At 36.8% G+C, this 23,466-nt stretch overlaps 1 protein-coding gene across 2 annotated transcripts in view; it reads right to left on the bottom strand.

Moving 5' to 3' along the window:
• Nucleotides 1-315: 315 nt before the first annotated feature.
• The window catches only part of BBOX1 (gamma-butyrobetaine hydroxylase 1), a 59,965-nt gene continuing 36,814 nt past the window's right edge, over nt 316-23,466 (bottom strand). For both annotated transcript variants that reach the window (XM_044258987.1, XM_044258986.1), the window contains exons 5-8: nt 13,711-13,816; nt 9,431-9,627; nt 2,434-2,600; nt 316-829 (exon numbers count right to left, since the gene is read on the bottom strand). In XM_044258987.1, the coding sequence (XP_044114922.1) occupies nt 669-829; nt 2,434-2,600; nt 9,431-9,627; nt 13,711-13,816 (631 nt within the window). In that variant the 3' untranslated portion in view covers nt 316-668. The remainder of the gene's footprint in view (nt 830-2,433; nt 2,601-9,430; nt 9,628-13,710; nt 13,817-23,466) is intronic.

Here is a 23,466-nt window from a genome sequence, read left to right as displayed (position 1 = left end):
CAGGTATAAGCTATTCTGGCAATCCTTAGAGTGTTTACTTAAAGCAAGAGAAATTTAGGGAGACTAGGTTTTTTTCTTAATTTGACATGTTTGGGTTTGGTGTCATAATTTAGCTGTTAAAGTAAATGTTGAGATCACATGTTGTTGAGTTCTGAAAATTTGGATAATAAATATCTATAATAAAAGTGAATAAAACAGGTCTTTGAAAATACAAAGCCTTTTTCCAATCATGCCAAGGACAGTCACATGCAGTCATGAAAACTGAGACTCTACAGAAAACAGAGCAGAAACATGTTTTATTTGAGACAAGTTTTATTTGAAACACAAGCTTTATTTGAAACAAAATCTTTTTTAAAAAAGGGTTTATTTGAAAAAGTTTTATTTGGTACAACTATTTGTAGGCATTCTGGAGACTCATATATAGGCAAAAGAAATTAGATCCTACATACAATAGAGCAGAAGAAATGCTTTGTATATAGAAAGAACACTGCTAATACATCTAAAAAGTTGGCATTATATATGATTACAAAGAAAAGAAAACCCGTCCAAGAAAGGTGACATGTTCAATGTGAAAGAAATTAATATGGAAATGACATGGATCATGGTCTGTGAAGACAACCTTGTCATGTCTTATAGTTGGAATCTTACTGAAATTATAGACGGGAGATTCAGTTTCTATTCTGGATACTCTGCCTTAAGATACGAAGCCTTGACATGACCACATCCCAGTCGGCATAAGCTCCTTCTAGATGGCGGGATATCTCAGTTCCTGCTTCGTAGCTACGTCGGCCATGAAGTAAACGCCAGTTATCAAAAGTAATCACATCACCTAGACAAAAGATTTTTTTCAACGTGAAAAATCATGAGTTTAAATGATTTATGAAGCTAGAGAATGTAAAACGTAAGATAGCATTGCTACTTTGTTCACATCAAGCAACAGTGTGCACAGACTTGTACTCCAGGGGCTAATAATACAGTATATGTTTATCAAAAAAATTAAAAAAAATTAAAAAAAAAAGAAAAAAGAAACTGTGTTTCTTTGTCTCATTTTTTGGTTTGTTTCAAGTTTTTATCTAAATTCTAGTTCGTTAACATATAGTGTAATATTAGTTGCAGGCGTGGAATCTAGTGTTTCATCACTTACATAGGGCTCACCATAACAATTCCCCCCCCTTAATAACCATCACCCATTTAGCCCAACACCCACCCACCTCTTTCCATCAGCCCCCAGTTTGTCCTCTCTAGTTAAGAGCCTGTTTTATGGTTTGCTTCCTCCCCTCTCTTTCTCCCCTCTATATTCATCTGTTTTGTTTCTTAAATTCCACAGATGAGTCAAATCATATAGTATTTGTCTTTCTCTGACTGAAAACTGTACATTTATTTTTTCACAGAAATCAGACCATTGTATGCAAACTGCTTTAGACCTTTGACTTTTAAAGTATAGGCATCTGTATACATTTTTATAATTTCTACTTAAAATATTATCTTTGTGTAAAACTTTGAATTGTTCTTCCTGGTCATTATTTTGCTCTTACTTAGAAATATTTATTTCTAATTAAGCAGCTTCAGATAATTATAAGGATAGTGACTTGGTTTGTCTTGTATGTTCCTAGTATTTTGTGTACATTATTTCTAAGCCTCATAAAAGTCCTGAAAAGAGTGTTAGCTCTTCTTTTCATGTGAGAAAAGAGAGGCTCCAGGAAGCTGAGGGATTTACCTGAAGCTACACTACCATTACATAGTGGAGTTTAGATTCCAACTTCTATTTTTTGTTATTTTTCTTTCCTGGTATTTCAATTTTAAATGTTACTGCTCTTAAAGTCAGCCTGTGGTGACTGCACAGCAGTGGATTTATAAAGATTTCTAGTATCACTTTATCATGCCAAAGATCAATTCAAAAAATAATCAGAAGTTAAGAATATCTTTCACTTGGCCACATCAGTAGTAGAGAGAAATTCTGCTTTTTTTTTTTTTTTTTTTTTTTCCAATTTATTTATTTTCAGAAAAACAGTATTCATTATTTTTTCACCACACCCAGTGCTCCATGCAAGCTGTGCCCTCTATAATACCCACCACCTGGTACCCCAACCTCCCACCCCCCGCCACTTCAAACCCCTCAGATTGTTTTTCAGAGTCCATAGTCTCTCATGGTTCATCTCCCCTTCCAATTTACCCAAAAGCACATATACCCTACCCTCACATATTTCTTCTTTAGGTTGGAGGTTATTGAATTTCGGTGTGCTTAAAGGTTACCCAGGAGTTTGCTAAGAATGAATATTTTTATGTCTGGAGAGGCAACAGAGCAGGGGCGGGGGCTGCTCAAAAAATTCTGTGTTTCACATGCCGTATTTGAGAGAAACTGCTCGAGATCTTGCTCTACATGGTTAAACTTGAAGAACATCCAGTTGTTTAAGAAAATGTGTTTCCACTGACCTGGATTCATCTTGAAAGTAAACTTGGATTCTTTACAGTTCATGAGGTCAACAAACTCCTTCAGAGCAGCATAGAAAGGCTGAACTCTTTCGACGGGTGCATCAAATACCGTGTCTCTGGTTGCATTATTGAAGTTGATGCGAACCACTTGGCCTTTATCATCTAATCTGTTTTTTTAAAGAGAAAAAAGTTAAAAAGCCATAAGGTACTTATTTACATTTCCGAGGGTCGATTTGCCTTGGAAGATGTGTCTGAAATACAGTATTAAAGAATCCAAAAACATGTACAGAAGGTAAGGCTATCTGTGGTATGATATATTCATTTGTTCTTTATTCATTTAGCAGTTTTTAAAAGGTTTCCAATTCAGTATAGTTAACATACAGTGTTATATTAAGCTTCATGTGTATAATATAGGGATATAGCAATTCTATCCATCATCCAGTGCTCATCAAGAAAAGTGTGCTTTTACTGGGTATGGTGCATAAACAATGAATTCTGGTACATTGAGAAGAAATAAAAAAATTAAAAAAAAAAAAAAGAAAAGTGAGCTTTTAATCCCCTTTACTCTTTCCCCCCATTTCTCCACCCCCTTCCCTTCTGGCAACCATCAGTTTGTTCTCTGTAGCTTAAAGTTTGTTTCTTCGTTTGTCTCTCTCTCTCTCTCTCTTTTTTCTTTGTCTTGTTTCTTAAATTCTACAATTGTGGAGTAATTCTATTTTTAACTTTTTGAGGAATCTCTGTACTGTTTTCCACAGTGACTGCACCAGTTTGCTTTCTCACCAGCAGTGCACAAGGATGCCTTTTTTCCACATCCTCATCAACAATTGTTGTTTCTTGTGTGTTTAATTTTAGCCATTCTGACAGATGTGAGGTGACAGCTCATTGTGGTGTTGCTCATTGTGGTGATAGCTCAATTGTGGTGTTGCTCAATGAGGTGATAGTTCATTGTGGTGGCATTTCCCTGATGATTAATGATGTTGAGTATCTTTTCATGTTTTCCATCCATTTAGCAGGTATTTTTTGAAGACTTACTACATAAGTGCTAGAGTGATTCAAATTAATTTAAAATAACCGTTGTTGAAAGATTCCAGTTAATTTTTTGTTTTTTTTGTATTTCAGGAAATGAATTCATTCTTCACTCTTTAAAATAGTAGCTTTTAAGTATCGAAGTATTTTTAATGTTACAAGTTCATGGGTCAACCCTTTATTAGGGTTTTAAGTATAATTTTTTTTGAAGCATGATTGGGAAGAAAAATCCACTTTCTAAAGTTTGAAATTCACTGTTCTAATTCAATCCCTAGTTTACAGGTAGGGAAACCAATACACAGACAAAAGAAGAATCTAGCCTGAGATATGTTCTTCGTATCTCTCTATCTATACTCTGTATCTCAGTATATAGGCTTTTAGAAGACCAATACTCTATCTCATTTAATGTTGTGTTTTCAGCACTTAACATAGAGCCTGCATGTAATAAGCAGTAAATATTCATTGCATATGTGACTCTCTAAACTTTTTTTTAGTTCCTTGGGAGAATACCAAGGTCTTCCTAGTACTTTTGAGGTAGTATATTGCGATCTCTCTATCCTTCCTTAGAATATGCATCATGATCATGACAATGTAAGGTAATATTATTTTTGATGTAAAAACATACCATTATGTTTTAATTTAATCTATGCTTATTATCATTAGCACAGCACGAGCACTGTCTACACACAAAGCAAAAGGAAGATATATTTTTAAGCTTATTGGGAAGGTAAACTTTGAGCCAGTCCTAAAACATCTACTAACTCCAAAAGAAAGGATAGATAAAAACTGAAGGTGGTGAAGATGGTGGCAACATGTCTAGAGTTGTTCCTGGGCCAGCCCAGGAGGTGTACTATGACCCTACAGCTGTAGGGGACCAGACCTGATGGGTCAAACCAAAGAGACAGTCACATGTACCCAAGGGCTTGGTGACACTGATTTGGGGTCTGGATCACACTTAGCTGACCAAAGACACAGAGTAAAGCATTATCAGCAAGCAGGGTATAGGAGGAGAATGTGATTGCCTGTGGTATATAAACTGTGGCTCTCTGGGTCCCTGTGCTTTGTCACTCAGATTAATATTCAATCCTCAGAGCCAAAGGCAATTGTAATGGTGAACTCTAAGAACTGGTCATTAGCTCTAACTCTTTGCTTTTTGATAGTGATGGAAAACTACCTATTGAACCCACACTGGGGAAAGAAAGTGAAAGAAAGGAACAGGTTTTGAATAGGGTTCTTGGATTCTTAAAATCAGAATTTATATATATATTGATTAAAAAGCAAATATGTCTGAGTAGGCAAGGAGTGCTCTCCCTCCTTCCCCCTTCCCCACCACATAGATAAAGAATGCTCTGTGACCTGTAGGTTGTGGCTTGATGAACAAAGAGTCAAGGAAAAGGTCAGTCAGCAGAAGAGATTGTGGGCCTCTGATTTGAGTGGCACAAGGGCCAGTGTCTGACATTACATTTGCTTTGTTAGCATTTACACTGTGGGTTTCAGACCCTTTCAGTTTGAGGCGATTTTGTCTTCTAATCTTAAGATTCTAGCCTTACTGCTCTTGGTTCACTTTCCCTCCTCTCTTCCTATGCTATTTTCCATACATCTAATGATCACACCCTTTGTGCCATCCTCTGTGTCACTGACAAGGTTGTCATGACTTTGAAACTTCTTGTAGATCTACACAAGCCACGCTGGTGATCTGTTTCTTTTTTCATTAACACTCTAATTCCTTGATGGAAATGGTTATGCTAGTAATGAGCTCTTTCTTTTAGAGTCCATGTGTATATCCTCACATATGAAAGGAATATGGTGAAAGGAATTTTGGGACTCATCTGTTTAAGGAAAATCAGAACTGTGTCCCATGGACCATTGTATTACACTTTCATTTCTAAAGAGTTCAGATATATAGATAATAATAATCAATATTTTCTCTTTCTTTTTCTCACAGTGAAAGAGAGAGAGAGAGATATCAAGAGAGAGAGACATTCTCTGTCTCCTTTTCCTGGTGTTTACTTTCTATTTGAGAAAAAAATAAGATACAAATTCATAATTTAGTATTTTCAGAAGTGATATCGGGGAAATAGAAAAATTTAGTTTTGAGGTCTAGGGAAGACATTCTAAGGATTGAACAGTGTTAGAGGAGAATATTGGTTGGCATCTCAAAGATCAACCTAAAATGCAAAATTGAGTATCTGTAAGCATTCTGTGTGCAGCCAAAGAATGAAAGGGAGGTCCCAATGCAGAGTTACATGCTAAGGAAGGGTAAAATGCCTCCGAAGACAAGGAGTAACTGGTTACATTATAGCAATGCATAAAGGGCAAATGTTTAAACCTAAACGAGCATCCTAATGACTGCAAATCAGCAAAAGCAAAATGTTATCAGTGATGCCAACAAAAGAACCCAGTAAAAGGACTGTAGTAGCCTTTCCTGAAATCAGAGTTGGTGCCATGAATACTCCTTGTTAGTTACACTAGTCTGTCTCATTGAGAGATGTGATATTTGATGGGACCACTTGAATTTGTTGTGGAGATATATGTATCACTGTGGTGTTGCCTATACATCAAATTTTACTGGGATCTGCAGGAGAAATTTATTTCACACTTTAGAAGTGTTTTGAATCTTGCAAATTGATTATGTTCCCTCCTTGCTTTGGTCTGTCGAAGCTCAGAACTGAAAGTGAAGTCTATCACTAGTAGTTGTGTTGGAGTTTATAGAATTAGCAATTTATTCTGCTCTTTCAAAGCCAGGCACTGTGGTAGGGGAGCCTATCTATTGGCTCTATAACTCCCACTTTGGTTGTATGGGTAGGCACTAATATTACTCCGTTTGTACTGGCAAAGAGACAGTAGCTTAGCAAGCCTGAGTTATTAGACCATGATTGCACTGCTAATGAGGCAAGGAGTAGGAACGGTATTCATAGGATTGAACTTGTAACCATGAGGATGCACTGCGATAGCTTAATCTCACCATTATTATTTTTTTTTTTACTTTATCTGTTTGTTTTTCATTTTACTTCATTGTACCCTAACTCTGCCAGCAGATCTTTTTGTGCTAGATAGAACATAAACATCTCAAAGGAGTTAAAAATTTAACCATGAGGAATATTAAATTAACCCAAACACACAGGCGACCCAAATCCCTCAGTTAATTGAAAACCCTATTCATTTCACCCCCCGTTGTTAAAAATACATTTTTGAGTGGATTAACATACCCTTGATATACCCTTGAGTGGTTAACAACCCCTTGATAATCTCTGGGGATATCCCCAAGACTTTAACACTTGACAATAGTCAAATTCTGGAATTCTACTACAAAAAATAACAAACACATATTATGATTCAGATGAGGAGCATTCAATTAATCTCACTCAATAACTCAGGGTTTATTTGCTTTGCCAGGCCATTTGCTAGCCTTGCAGAATCTGCAATTATATTCTGCCACAACAAAATTATGCAATCTGTTGTGAATTTTTAAGTAATTTTTGAACAGTTCAAACTAGGAATCCAAGAGTTTTTTCTTTTCCACCTTGGTGACTGACCTCTCAAGAGAACATTATTCTGAACTAGAATTTATTTCTGATGGCTGTCTTTCTCTCATACCCTTTATCCCATCTGTCAGGAAAATATGCTGTTTCAACCTGCAAAACACATCCTCAAACAATTCTCCACACTGCCCCTGTCACCACGTGAACTACTCATGTTCTGGTTACCCTCACCTCCAGCCCGTCATCCTGCGGTGGCTTCCGGGCTGGTCTTCCTGTTCCTGCCCTTGCCCTTCTTCACTATATTCAGCACAACAGCCAGGGTGACCCACTTAAAATGTAAATAAATTTATGTAAATACAAATGTTTCTCTTCTGCTCAAAATCTCACAGCACCTCCCCATTTCTCTAAGAGTAAAAGGCAATGTGTTTTTAAACAATGCATAACAAGCGTCGCATGATCCTATTCCCATCTGACCTCCTCTCTTAAATGAATAGTGCAAGTTCCATCTCCCCTAAGTCTGTGGTTCTACAGATTCCCCTTATTCTGCCCTACTTCTCCTTTTTTCTTAAATACTTAATTTGAAGTATTTTTTTCTTTTTAAAATTTTTATTATGTTTTATTATATATAATATTTATTTTATTTTTTCTTAAATACTTAATTTTAAGTATTTTAAATACTTAAAATACTTAAACAAAATTAACAGTCAGTGTAATCTACTCATTTGTTTTAAAATCTCTGATTTCTTCCTCCCTCACTAAACTTTAAGGCTCATGAGGGCAGGAATCCTTGTTTTGTCCATGGATGTATCCCAACCACCAAGACGAGTGGCTGCTTTCAATAAAAACTTGTTGAATGAATAAATGAAAGCCATATGATATAAAGAAAGATGAGTTTGCATATTGGAGATTTCATAATTTGTTAAATGAGTTAATTTTCATATCATTTGGCTGTTTCCACTAAAAGAAGAATACAAACTTAACTTTAAAATTAGAAACCCCCTTTTGACCCAGCACGTACACTAATAGGTTTTTACCCAAAGAATAAAAAAATACAAATTTAAAGGGGATAAATGCATTATTATCAACAATAGCCAAACTTTAGAGAGAGCCCAAATGTCCATTGACTAATGAATAGATAAAGAAGGTGTGGTCTATATACATAATGGAGTATTTCTCAACCATCAAAAATAATGAAATCTTGCCATTTGCAGCAACGCTGATAGAGCTAGAGTGTATTATGCTGAGTGAAATAAGTCTGAGAAAGGCAAATACCATATGATCTCACTCATATGTGGAATTTAAGAAAGAAAAAAGATGAACATATGGGAAGGGCTGGGGATAAGGAAAAGAGGGAAATAAACCATAAAATACTCTTAAAGATAGAGAATAAACAGAGGGTGATGGAGGTAGGTCAATGGGGGATGGGCTAGATGGATGATGTGTATTAAGGAGGGCACTTTTTCGGATTAGCACTGGGTATTGTATATAAGTGATGAATTACTGAATTCTACTCTAGAAACCAGTATTATGCTGTATGTTAACTAAGTAAAATAAATAAATAAATAAGATAAATAAAAATGAGAAACACCCCAAAATTCATGAACTGAGGTCTGATTAAATAAATCATGTCCAAGAAAGACAAGGTAAGATAATTCTCAAATAGAAGGATAAATTTGTGGCCTTCGTAGGTACTTCAAAAATGTATGATAAAATAATGTTGAATGAAAAAATAATAAAATGTTCTATGCAGGGAAATATGATTTTTGTTGGCTTCAAGTTAGGCAGACATTCCTGTTTCATTCTCAGTCCATGTGGTTCAAATGAGACTGAGTTTGTTCCAGAGATGAACATGTAATCCAGGATTGGCCAATCGGAATTCGCTGACTTCCTGGCCATGGTGATTGCTTCAAGGATGGACTCAAATACAAATTGGACAGTGAGTCATCTAGTTTTGTTATAACTATTGGGAAATAAGGGTTTTCTGTGTATGTGATTCCTAGCTCTGAGGACACTGCAAATGCAGAGCTTCTGTTGACATCTTAGAAAAGGAAGCCAACACAGAGGATGACAAAGCTAAGAGATGTAGAAAAAAAGAGATCAATATCAGATGACGTTGTTTGTCTATCAGATTTACCTGATTTGAGTTAGAATCTTTCCCCTTCCTGCTGAAAGGATTCTGACTACTACAATCATACTGATTATAATTCTGTAGAATTTGTATGTAAAAAAAAATATCAAGTGTATCTTGTCTTAATTATTTCTCTTATACTAAGTAAGAAGAGAGAGTAGAGAGAGCTCATGGGATTTGATAATGATTTTTTTAATGGTGAAAATATTTCTTTTTCCCTCTAAATTTGGGTTAAACTGTTAATAAAAAGTAAGTTCTGTAGTTAATTGAAGCTTTCTTCTGTTTAAGCTTTAGGTTTAGGGGAATGAAGCTTTTGCAGTCAGCTATTTAATTGCTTGAGAAATGTATAGATGGTACTTACTCTATAATTTTGTGTTTGGATTGCACAGAGAAATCACAGTAATCCACGCCAATGTCTGTAAAGTCCACAAAAGTGGAGGACAAAATCTGGAATGCTCGAGGATTTTTTTCCCTGAGCTTTTGGCATACGTTAAACCCATCTACGATTTCTGAATCACCCCCAGTGACTGTTTGCTTTATGCAGTGCAGAAACTGAACCTGTAAAAAGAAATAGAGAAATCTGTTTTAAAATGGTAAACATTTACATTTTTGACATCGTTAAAGATTCAGAAAGTTATGAATGCACTAAAGTCAACAGACCTCTTAAATCTCTTTTGTGTCAGCAGGGAAAGGGATTGGAGAGAGAAAGTTGCTTTAGACACTATTTCAGTGTGAGACATGAACACAGGATAATGTCTGTTAGTAAACAAAAGGCACAGATCAAAATAGCTGCAGGGAGCGAACACTTCATATTGCAGTATTTACTCACTTCATGTTGACTTTACAGAGGAGGTGGGATTTAAAGCGGGCAAAGGAGGATGGGTAAGATTTTGGATATGCAGAGCAGAATGGAGAGAGCAAATCAAGTGCAGTCATAGTGGATGTGCAAAAATGCACACCTCACTATGTATCAAAAAGTTTGGTCACGATAGAGGTTCATGACTGAAAAGGATAGATCCAGTTGAAAAGGTTATTGAAGCATTTATTATAGAGTCTTGAATGTCAGATGAAGAATATTAGATTTTCTCTTCTGCACAGAGGGGAACTGTTGAAGAGTTTTACATTACAGTTGTAATGTAGTCAAGACTGAGTTGAAGAATATTAGTCCAGTGGTGTTCCGTAGGACATATTTTTTTAAAGGAGGTGAGCCAGTAACTACTCGAGAGTTAAATGAGATAGTTGAGGTATAAGGATAAGAAGGGAATGGAGTTTGGGTGGGGCTATGAGGATGGATAAACCTAAGAAGCACTGGAAATAAGAAACCAAAAGGATAGTTATTTTTACTAAGATTTAGGGGGAAATGTTCAGCATTATTTCATTTTGAAAAGCAAAAAAATGTAAAATCTGTTTATTTCTTTCTTTACTATTTTCTAAAAGCTTTTATTTCTTTATCTGTCAGCGAAAGACAGTGTATGTGTGCGACATAGCACAAGTGTGGGGGAGCAGCAGGCAGAGGGAAAAAGAGGCTCTTCACTGAGCAAGGAGCCCAGTGTAAGACTTGATCCCAGGACTCTGGGATCATGACCCAAACCGAAGGCAGACACTTAACCAACTGAGGCACCCAGGCATCTCCCAAATAGTAGAATTTTAGAAATATATTTTTTGGATGGGGTTTCTGTGACTCCTTTAGTTAGCATGAGTGAGTGATTTTGAATAAGTTTGAATTTGTTGAAAAAGCGTGAATAAGTTTAGACCCAGATTTTCTGCTTAGAGAAATGAACACTACCCAGACGTGAAAACTTTATTCTCAGTTAAACAAAAATAAGAAAGAGAAAAATATCATCAAACATCCAGAATAGGGGGAATATGAGTGGAAAAAATATCCACTTGGTTATTTCCATAAATGGTCTAGAACCGTGCTGTCCATTCGAACTTTCTGCAGTGACAGAAATGTCCTCCTCTGCTGCCCAGTACAGTAGACACTAGTTCCACATGGCTATTGTGAGCTTGAAATGCGGTCAATGTGACCAAAGAACTGCATTTTAAATTTTATTTAAATATAATTAATTTAATTTAAAATTTAAATGATGGTATATGGCTAGTGACTATATATGGGGTAATGCAGATCTAGAACACAAATCCTGCCTTCTTCCTCAAACTGCTCACATTTTCTCAATATTTTAAATCTCACACATACTTGTTCTCAAGTTGTGATTGTACATTTATCACTTTCTTACAACAGTCCTTAGAATGTCAGACTTTCCTCTCCATTTTATGGGGGAAGAACCTAGACCCAGAAGTGAAAAAGTTGGCCAGCTAGTAAGAACTCGGCTACACATGGCAAAACTGTCATTCAAACCTTTGTCTATTTGCCTCGAAATCATCATACAGCAAGTTCTTTTCCTTTTAAAGGGGGGAAATTCTTTTATGGGACTCTTAATAGTTTAGTATCATGAGTTGTGTATATATATATGCTTTGTAAACTTCAATTCCTGTTTCAGGTTGATTATGCCTTATTTTCTGGTGTTAGGAGAGAATTGGTCTACATTATTAATGGTTCCAACCTTAAACGGATGCCAGTTTTTTATGCTCAAAAAAAAAAATGTGCATAAGCTGACCAAGTCGCTGTAGAAAACCATCTCATCACCAGGGCTGTGAAAGGTGAAGCACCATGATTAACAAGAGGATGAAATGGAAACACCAACCTCCAGTCTGCCGGACTCCAAGAAGGCAAAACAATGGCCCAACTCTGTCTTTGAGAGAACCAGTGTTCTTTAAATCCTCTTAGATTTTGCCATAATGAAGTCACAGAATATTTCAAATAAGAATCTTTAAAAAATGTCGGTTGATGTCTTTTACATATATATATGGCAAGGCCAAGTAATAATCTTCTTTTATATATTTATATTTTAATGCAATCTTATGAAAGAAAAAAAGATGATGGTGGCAAACAACACTTCTATCACCTAATTCAAACAGTACATATGCACCTGATGTGTATAAAATCAAATTCTATTTCATGTCATTCATTAAGAACCAAAACTATTTCCTTTCTAGATGTTACTTCATCTACCCATCCCAAGCAGCACGAGACTTTTGGCCCAAAGGCAGTGAGCAAAGGAACATCTGTGCTTCTTTAAAGATGTGTCACCTCATCCCTGCCCCACATGATCCAAATTGTTGAAATTCAACTCTCAACAGGTAACTCATTATTTAGATCATTTCATCTGCATTGAAAAGAAAAGTGTCTTATTCTGTTTGTTATAAAAAAGCTCAAGCTTTGTTACAAAGACCCCTGAACTATTCCAAATGGAAACTTGACCAATAGCAGAAACAGCTGCCTACATTCTAATTATTCTCTTACACCAATCTAGACATTTTAGGAATCACCTGTCACTTAAAAAGCTTCTGTCAGGTCATTTATTTTTGAATGTGTCTTTTGCTGATGGAGACAGGCACAACTTTGTGGTATTTCTTTGCCTTTTTTATATCATATCTGTGACGTCCCTATGACATGAAATGTGCTGAGCTAAGCCTTAGTTTGTAATGTCTGATGATGTCTATGCTCATCGCATTATATAAATCATGGTAATTAGAAAGTCTAACTCAAGGCCAGCACGGTATGGTGAAAAACCTAACTAGACAGAGGCCTGGGCTCCGTTTTAAGTGTCCCATTATTCGGATGTCACTCAGTGAAAGCATTTAACGTTGCTGTGTGTCATTTTGTCATCTTAACATAAAAAGGCATGATCAATCACCTGCCTTACAGGAATGTTAAGAGGGATCAGACAAAGTAATATATATAGCATACTTTGAAAAAGTATAAAATGCTATGAAAATGTCAAGCATCAAGAATATTTACAAAGCCACGTAATCACTTTTCCTTAGGCTTTCAATTTTAACCCAGAAACAAAACCTAACCTCACTTAAAAACAGATAATTAAAATATTAAATTAGAATTTTTAGTTTTCTAGTCTAATTTTTTCAAAAGATTTTATTTTTTTGAGAGAGAGAGAGAGAGAGAGAGAGAGAGCAGAAGTAGGGGGAGCGGCAGAGAGAGAAGCAGGCTTCAGGCTGACCAAGGAACCTAATGCAGAACTTGATCCCAGGACCCGAAGTTCGTGACCCCAGCCAAAGGCAGACCCCACCCAGGCACCCCAGTGGTATTCTTTCAATCCACTAAGTTATGAAGTGGTTTTCATGCAGTGATAGCTAACTGATATGAATGGTAGTCATGTGACTTTATGGGAAAACCCTACATTGTGTTCCCTGGTTTCATTTTCTCTTTTAACTCTTTTGGGAATAGTAAATATGCAAAAGGACCTGAAGATGTAGTACTATCATAAAATTTGTCTAAGCAAAGCAAAAAGTGTCAATAGTTATTTCCAAAAGGAAACAAAGAAAGTTTTTTTTGTTTTTTGTTTTTTGTTTTTTCAAAAATACACAAAAATCTTCTATCCCTTGGAAATCTCGGGCTATTCTGGATTTAGGCACACAGAGATTTCATGTTTGGATTATGCTTGAAGAAGAATCTATGTAGGACAAGTTAACTAGTGAAACATAGAGTCACTTAGACTCAAAATACAGGAGGATACTGGTCCTTGGCCTGTCTTGTGGAAAATAAGTTGAGGCTCACCTTACCCCAGGTGGATGATGGAGGGCTGGATAATCAGTGTGAAAGCTTAGCTTCCCGGTTGTGTAAGCCACATTGTTTGCGTCAATTTTGTCTTGCACTTGCCAAGTATGTCTGTAAAATACAAGAAGCATATGTTTAAACGGTCTGTCAGTAATCCAGAGGAAATGTGTTAGAATGAACTGGATACATGGGGGAAATGGAAACTTTTCATTTTATGAAATAATTACTGTAATGATGTGAGCCAAGAAGAGAGCCTGGCTTTTCCTTGTCCAAAGTTACCATTTGAGAGTATGTACCTCCTCCTTTCTCCTCTCTTCTCCAGAGAAAAGTACATTTACACATTTGTCCATCTCACAGAGCTTATAAAGAGGTATGTGTGGGATTGTAGGTTAGGTTTTTTTAAATAGCTTAGTACATTTAAAATCATTTATTGAGGCAAAATTCACATAACACAAAATGAACAATTTAGTGGACAGTTCGGTGGCCCTTAGGACTTTCACAGTGTTGGTAAGCATCGCCTCTATCTATCTAGGTGCAAAATATTTCCATCACTCCACACGGAACCTCTTACCCATGAAGCATTTTCTTCCCATCCTGCCCTCCTCCCAGTCCCTGGCAAACACCAAGATGCATTCTGTCTCTAGGGATTTACTTCTTGGGGTATTTAATATAAATGGAATCATACAAGGTGTAACTTCCTGTGTCTGGCTTATTCTACTTAACAGAATATTTCTGAGATTCCTCCGTGATGGACCATGTATCATTACTTCATTCCTTTTTATGGTCAAATAATATTCTATTGTATGGATATCCCACAATTCATTTATTGACTCATCAACTGATGGACATTTGCACTATTTCTACTCCTTGGGAGATGTGATTAGTGTTGGTATAACCATGGGTGTGCATGTACTTATTTGAGCACCTGTTTTCAATTCTTTTGGGTAATGCCTAGGAGTGCAAAGATGGAATCATATCCTAGTTCTACCTTTAACTTTTTGAGGAGGTGCCAAGCCATTTTCCATAGGAGTTGGACCACTTTACATTCCCACCAGAATTTTTGAGGCTTCCAATTTTTTCACATCCTCATCAACATTTGTTATTTTCTGGTTTGTTGTTGTTGCTGCTGTTGTTGGTTTTAACCATCCTGGTGGGTATAAGGTGGTATATCATAGTTTCTTTCTTTCTTTTTTTTTTTTTAAGATTTTATTTATTTATTTGAGAGAGAGAGCACGAGAGGAGAGAGGTCAGCAGGAGGAGCAGACTCCCTGCTAAGCAGGGAGCCCAATGTGGGACTTGATCCTGGGACTCCAGGATCACAACCCGAGCCGAAGGCAGTTGCTTAACGAACTGAACGACCCAGGTGCCCCAAAACTTTTTTTTTTAAAGATTTTATTTATTTATTTGACAGACCGAGATCACAAGTAAGCAGAGAGGCAGGCAGAGAGAGAGAGGGGGGAAGCAGGCTCCCTGCCTGATGTGGGGCTTGATCCCAGGACCCTGGGATCATGACCTGAGCTGAAGGCAGAGGCCCAACTCACTGAGCCACCCAGGCACCCCCAAGGTATATCATAGTTTTGATGTGCATTTTCCCAGTGGTTAATGATGTTGAGTATCTTTTTATATGCTTGCTGGCCATCTGTATATTTACTTTGGACATATGTCAATTAAAGTCCTTTGCTCATTTTAAATTGAGTGGTTTGTCCCTTTTTAATTTCTATGAGCACTTTAGATAGCCTGACATGTGATCTGTAACTATTTTTACCCCTTTTGTAGGGCTGTCCTTTCATTTTCTTAGTAATGATATTTGATGGCTAAAAGTTTAAATTTTGATGAAGTTCTATTCATCTATTTTTGTGTTTATTTGTGTGTTTGGTGTTAGACCTAAGGATCCATTGCCTAATCTAAGGTCATGAAGATTTACACCTATTTCTCCAAAGAATCTTACAGTTTTATATATAGATCCTTGATCAATTTGAGCTAATTTTGAATAATATGTGAGGAAGGGGTCCAACTTTATTCTTTTTGCATGTGCATATACAGTTGTCCCAGCACTGTTTGTTGAAGGGACTGTTCTTTCCTCATTGAAAGGTTTCAACACCCTTGTTAAATATCAGTTAGCCATAGATGCATGGGCTTCCTTCTGAACTCTGAGTTCTGTTCCATTAATCTGCATGTTTATCTTGATCCCAGTACCACAGTATTTTGTTTACTATAGATTTGTAATAAGTTTTGAAATCAGGAAGTATGAGTCCTCCAACTTTGTTCTTGTTTGTTATTATTATTTTGGCTCTTCAGAACCCTTTGCAATTTCATATGAATTTGAGCATTGCTTTTCTATTTCTACAAGAAAACCACTGGAATTTTGGTAAGCATTGCATTGAATCTGTGGACTGCTTCAGGTAGTGATCATATCTTAACAATATTCTGTCTTGCAATCCACGAATGCAGGATATCCTTCCATTTATTAGGTCTTTAATTTCCTTCACAATGTTTTATAGTTTTCATTTTATAAGTTTTTCATCTCCTTGGTTAAATTTATTCCCAGGTATTTTATTCTTCTGGATGCTATTGTAAATGGAATTTTTAAAAAAATTTCCTTTTCAGATCATGCATTGCTAGTATGTATAAGCACAACTCATTTCTGTGTATTGCTCTTATATCTTGCAAATTTGCTGAATTCACTTATTAACTATATTAGCTTTTTTGTGTGCATTCTGTGGGGTTTTCTATATATAGGATCATGTTATCTATGAATAGAGATACACTTGCCTCTTCCTTTCTTATTTGGATGCCTTTATTTCTATATCTTGCCCAACTGCCCTGGCCAGAGCTTCTAATACAATGTTGAATTGCAGTGGTGAAAACAAGCATTCTTATCTTGTCCCTGATCTTAGAGGAAACTCAATGCATATTTATTTTATTTTATTTGAACTTAATGAATTTTTAATTACACTCTTATAACTATTACTCAAATCAGAAAATATAACTTTAAGGTTATATGTCCTGTCTCAGCCACAATCTCATCTCTCTCTTCTCCAAAGTAACCATACCATGACTTCTGTATTTATAATTTCTTTGCATTTCTTTATATTTTTACCCTTGAATCTGCATCCCTAGACACTTTGTTTAATATTAGCAACAGTTATGTATTTTAAGTGTCTTCATCTACAGGTTTCCCTTTCAGCCTGTTTTTCCTACAATTTATTATTTGAAGAACACAGGGAATTTGACCTCCAGAGTTCCTCACAGTCTGGACTTTGCTGATGGCATATCGAGGTGTGGTTCAACATGTTTCTCTGTCTTCTGTGTTTCTAGAAAATAGGCAACTAAATGCAGAGGCTTGGACAAACTCTATTTTCTTTCTTTGGCAAAACTATAGATGGCATTGTGCTCTTCTATTAGAAGACACAAAATGTCAAGATGTCTTTGTTTTTGTGATATTTGTACATACTTATGCTCAGTGGCTAGATCCACTAATTCATTGGGAAACCCAAATAGTAAAGTGCCAAATTAATAATTTCTTTTAATTCTTTTTCATTTGTCAGTGTTTTTAAAAATATCTACTTTCCTTCATCTAGTATTTGGTTACCCCATGTAAGAGCTACATAGGGATACTGAGATAAGAACTTGATTCTTTCCCTTTACTTACCATTTTATTATGTAATGGATTAGTTTTCTACCATTCCAAGATGAATAATTAGTTTTCAAAAAATAATAGTTTTGATGAAAATGCATTAAAACTAGATAGCAGTAATGGTTTCACATTGTCAATGTACTAAATAACACAAAAGTGTATGCTTTAAAATTGTTAATTTTATGTTGTCAATTTTACCTCCAGTACCAAAAGAAGTAGCCTGCCTTTATATTTAAAAAAAATTAATAAACGAACTAGGGATTACTTGCAACTCTGTGTCAGGAAAATAAACCAGTATTCAGATTTTGTAAGACTTTTCCCTGAGAAGATTGAGACAATGGGTAATTGGAAGAAAGTTGTGTTTTAAAATAAGGCAAATCTGGTTTGAAAAATGTATCACTATAAATGCATGTCATTTTATTGCTGTCATAATGTCTATTTATTAATTTATATTCATATTCATCAAATCATTTGTCAGTTAATCTATATTGAGCCCCTATTCTATGTCAGGCATTGCTTTAGCACTAGAGATATAGCAGGGAACAAGAGAAACAAATGAACAAGTCATTACCAAATGTAATAACGGAAAAAAGTGCTACAAAGAAAATAAATCAAGGCAAGGAGATAAGGATTGGGGGCTAGGAGAATATCATGGCAGAGATAATGCTTTGAGAAGTGTTCCAGAAGACCTGGAAGAAAAGGAGAAATATGAATTTCTGGGGGTGTATTTTAGGGAGAGGAATCTGAAGTGAGAGAGAGGGTGTCTTCCCCATTCTCTGGGATTGAGGATGAAACTAGCTATTTGGCTCTGTTTTTTGGTCTTGTTTTGTATTGTATTTCATCTAAGTGTAAAATGGAGGGGCTCTAGGGTGGCTCAGTCGATTAAGCATCTGCCTTCAGCTAAGGTCATAATTGCAGTGTCCTGGGATAGAGCCCCACATCAGGCTCTCTGCTCAGTGGGGAGTCTGCTTCTCTCTCTGCCTCTGCCTGCTGCTCCCTCTACTTGTGCTCTCTCTCTCTGTGACAAAAATATAAAAAAAGATAGGGACACCTAGGTGGCTTGGTCATTAAGTGACTGCCTTTGGCTCAGGTCCCGATCTCAGGGTCCTGGGATCAAGAACTGCATCCAGCTCCCTGCTCAGCGGGGAGCCTGCTTTTCCCTCTTTCTCTTCCTGCTGCTCCCTCTGCTTGTGCTCTCTCTCTCTTTCTCAAATAAATAGATAAATAAATCTAAAATAAATAAATAAATAAATAAATAATGGAAAGCCTGGTAAATCTTCCACCAAAGTTTAAGGAACAATCTCTATGTGGCTATAAGCCGGAGAGAGAGCCTGTGAAAGAAAAAGAGTGTATATAGCCTGCCCCAACTAATTTCAAATATGAATCCAACAATCCATTATACTGTAGTGACTGTACCCAGGAAATACATGTTCTCCATGAACCTCATGTCACTCCGTGACCCAAAACTAATGAAGATTCTGCCTGCTGTCACCATCAGGATTTCAACAATCATCAACATGTAGGAAAGGATGTAAGGACAGGAAAAAAGTAATTTCATCAAGTTGTAGAATCTATAGCATCTTCTAAGAAGATGATGCTTTTGACATTGTGAATAGGAAATGATTATATTTAGATTTTTCTTTTCAAGAGTGATGATGGTTTTGCCTTGATTCACCTACCTTCCCTTTCGTCGTGTCTCCTATGATCAGGCGTAAGCTCACTGAATTTTCATGCAGCCAAGAGCTGGCTGAGATTCAAGGTGCAGGTTTTAGCTGGGGAACGGATCTTTCCTTCGCTTGACATTAACTGGCTTCTACAGGGATGGGGCCTGTGACTTGGCATCATCAGAGCAGTTCTCCAGTCCTCTGTGCTAACTGGCAGGGGATGATAAGCATTTTTCAGCCCTAAAGTGTCTCAGGCACGGTGTGGGATACGTAGCCTAAAAGTCTATGCTCGCACATAATGATAAATCCCAGGGAAGGGGTTGCCAATTCCAATCATAAAACATTCTCATAACAGTCATAGTGTAAGTCTGGAAAAATCCTAGAAATGTCATTTGGTCTACCTTTCTACCTCCTTATAGAAATGAATCATGCCAAGAAGGCTGCTGCTGATTGTTTGTGACCCTAAACTTTCATGCATCCTTCTCAAATCCAAAGGAAAACACACCAGAAATAAATGCAAATGTGGAGAAAGTGTTTTTTAAAAGCCCACTGTGGGGCCTTAGTGAGATGAGGGTGTATTTACAGGCATCTTTCATTAGAAACAGATTCTAACGCTCCTCCAAGTAAAGCAACTCAAGCCGACTGTCAGAAAGTATCATAACCAAAGCAGAGGTGCAGGACCTAGGTTCTTCTAAAACTCAAGAGGCAGGCTCAGCATAGCATCTTAACCCACTGGTATAGGCCTGCCTGGTGTTGTGCTGGGACAGGCGATTGGAACTGTGCACATAATCCTGCTTTTGCCAGCGATGCTATTTTAAACAAATCTAGGGATTTCCACTGAGCTACTTGTGTCATTCTCAAAATTGGATAAACCAAAACACAGACTCTTAACTCTAGAGAACAAACTGGTGGTTACCAGCAGGGAGGTGGGTGGGGGGTGGGTGAAACAGGTCAAGGGGATTAAGAGTCCGCTTACCATGATGCACACTGAGTGATGTATAGAATTGTTAAATCACTATACTGTATACCTAAAACTAATACAGCAGTACATGTTAACCCTACTGGAATTAAAATTTTAAAAAGAAATGTCTTTTATATTTTCCACTTAAGGACTTTGTCAAAAGCTCCTGTACATTAAAATCATGATTTTTAGAGACTATTTTGTGGGCTTGGTTTGAATACTTATTCACTAGATCCACCCCAATCTAGATGGCCAATCATAGATACTCATGATATTTCATGAAATTAATAGTGTTTTGTGACAAATTTGAATCCTTTAGTGTTTATGGAGTGTTTAAGCATTGTTTTTTGCTAGATTTGTTCTTATACCCTTGGTGATAGATTTTATAATCTTTTGATCACACCTGGAACATGCTGGATTTATTTTTAATCTTTTTCTTTTTTGAAGTACAACTTATATGAAAAGATGTTCTGCAACTGCAACCTAGATTTCTTATCACCAACAGCTACACTCTCAAATCTCAGCCTACTGCAAGCCGCTCTCATCAGGTAACAGAAGGATGCCTTCTTTTGACTATCGTCACTTGTCCTGTTGGACCTAAAACATAATGCTCATATGTCATTTTTATTTTTTAAGTTTTAACATAGACATTTATCTCCTAGGGGTGCCCAGGTGGCTCAGTTGGTTAAGTGTGACTCTTGATTTTGGCTCAGGTCATGATCTCAGGGTCATGAGATTGAGCCTGCGTTGGGCTCCCTGCTGAGTGGAGACTCAGATTCTTTCTCTCCCTCAACTTCTGTCTTTCCCCTCCCCTGCTCTCACACACACATACATGTGAGCACATGCTCGCTCTCTGTCTCTCAAATAAATAAATCTTTTTTTAAAAAAGACTTCATTTATTTATTTGACAGAGAGAGACACAGAGAGAGAGGGAACACAAGCAAGGAGAGTGGGGGAGGGAGAAGCAGGCTTCCCACTGAGCAGGGAGTCCCATGTGGGCCTCCATCCCAGGACCCTGGGATCATGACCCGAGCCGAAGGCAGCTGCCTAACGACTGAGCCGCCCAGGTGCCCTCAAATAAATAAATCTTTAAAAAAAGAAAATTATCTCTTAGTTAAAATAAACAAAAACATTAATAATCATCCAAAGGAATATTATGCTTATATCATTTGTTTTCTATTTCTTTTTTATTTTATTTATTTATTTGAGGTTGAAAGAGAGAGCAAGAGAAGGGGGAGGGAGAAGCAGGCTCCCCACTAAGCAGGGAACCCGATGCGGGTTTTGATCTAAGGACCCTGGGATCACAACCTGAGCCGAAGGCAGATGCTTAACCAACTGGGCCACCCAGGGGCCCCTATCATTTCTAACCGTACTTGTAACACATCCACTTATAACTTCCCAGATGCAGTCACCCTTCTGAGCTTCAGATATTTAATTTTCCATCATCACTTATTAGACACACAATGGGCCAGGAACTGAGGATACAGACATGAACAGAACTGACGCGGTACTTGCATCTCCTGGAACGTACAGTCTCTGGGGAAGAAAAATCAGTGTGACTTACCTTCAAAGCTAAAGTACAAGACGTTATGAGAATAAGAGAGTAAAGATTAAGTGGAGACCTGAAGACTGAGTAGGATTTACTTAGAAAGGTAAAGGTCACTATGGGCAGAAGGCCCAGTAGAGGGAGAGAACATAGCCTCTCAGGAGAAGAGAGAGAAGTCCAATACGGGCTGCAGTGGGGACTGTTTGCTCTGTGGCTATTCTTGGTTTTGTTTCAAATATCTGTTTCCCTTATTGTACTGTAAAGTCGTACCAAAAAAAATCTCATTACATGAGGGAACTGAGCTGAAACATACTCTTTATCTCATAGCATTTAACCCACTGCCAAAAATATTTGTTGAATGAAGGCATGGACTGTAAAACAGTAAATTGTGTTATGTTCCTGATTGTCTAGCTATTAACTTTAATCCCGGCCAAAGCTATATGTTTTAGATATAGTTAAATTATGAATAATTTGGCCACCAATCATTTCTTTTGTCTGATTCCTAGGGGAAGTGTTACAGTTGTTTGCAAACAATACTTGGCAGAACTGCTAGGCTGTGTTTTTAAAAGCCATTATCTTTTCAGTTCTAACTTATATTATGGGCTCTCACTGACATTGCATTTATTCCTGGAAATGAGAAACTCCATTCCATTTTTGATAAGAATATCCCCACTATCAAGTAGGAAAATGAAAGTAACCTGTCCAATATCTAGCATTGCTCTCACTCCATCCATTAAACTCATATGGAAATCTCCATGAAGCATGAAGATACAAAGCAAGCAAGGAGGGTCCTGGATAATCATGGTGACATAGTTCTTAATCTCTCTGAATCTTCTTCATGGGACATGAAGTGTGCAAACCCCAAAACTCAGGGAAAACATATAAACCAAAATTAGGTGACTGGACATATCCATGAGGCCCAAAATACGAGTGGATATAGAGACAGACTTTCCAAAGTCACAACATGCCATATCAGAAATGGTGCAGAGGAGGAAGCAGAGGGAAGCAACTAGGTATTGGCTGGATCCGAAAAATTCCCAGATCATGAAGGGACAGTGTACTGGCTCCTGGGTGGGTATGTTCACATTTCAACGTAGCTGCCAATGGTAAGGGACTAGATTAGTCTGGGCTCGGGAACTCTAAACACTCAATAGACGAAACTCTCATCCATGATGAGACTCCAAATTGAGCAGTCCAGGAACAGTAAGGACAAAGGAAAAAGAAGTTCCAGATAAAAGTAAAGGAGAAAAAACAGGAGGTCTGGTAACCAGAAGGTTATCACCCATAGTTTTGAAATACAGCTTAAAACTATAACAAAGTTTTGGAGTCATATCTCCTTTTAATAATCAAGAAAAAAGTTCACATGAACATTAGAAATATCACATGGTTAAGGTTTAGTTTTCTAAAGTTATTTTAAGAAAGAGAATGAATAGCAAAATAACATACCTATAGATAATACATGCCAGGGGGATATGCCCCCAAAGATAAAAAATATTCTAGTTTCTCTAACTTCTATTTTTCTGCTTATACCTACTGCTATTGAGTCCAAAAGATATTAATCAAATGACATAATATATGAAAGAATAACTTACATCAGAGATAGAAACCCAGAAATGGAGTGATATACTCAGAAAGGAAAAATTTTAAAAATCATTAAAAATGAAGACTAAGCTAGAAGGGATGCAATATTGAATAAGTACAACAGAGAACACCTTTGGATAATGAGAAGATAAAAAGGAGAAAAACTTAAATATCAAAAAAGACAGATAAGAGGGATTTGAGAGAAAGTAATAAATTTTAATGAATTTTAATTAACAGATGATTTAATATACACATAATAGGAGTCCTCAAAAGAAGAAATCCAGAATAAAAAGAAAAAATATTAAGAACTATAATTTAAAAAAAATTCCTGAAATAAAAAAAAAGCAAAAGATTTGAAACACTGAAAGACCA

This window comes from Neovison vison, chromosome 7 (genome assembly GCF_020171115.1).
Source record: "Neovison vison isolate M4711 chromosome 7, ASM_NN_V1, whole genome shotgun sequence".
Lineage (NCBI taxonomy): Eukaryota > Metazoa > Chordata > Mammalia > Carnivora > Mustelidae > Neogale > Neogale vison.
Note: the sequence above shows the minus strand (reverse complement) of the source record. Positions and strands in the feature narration are given on the sequence as shown.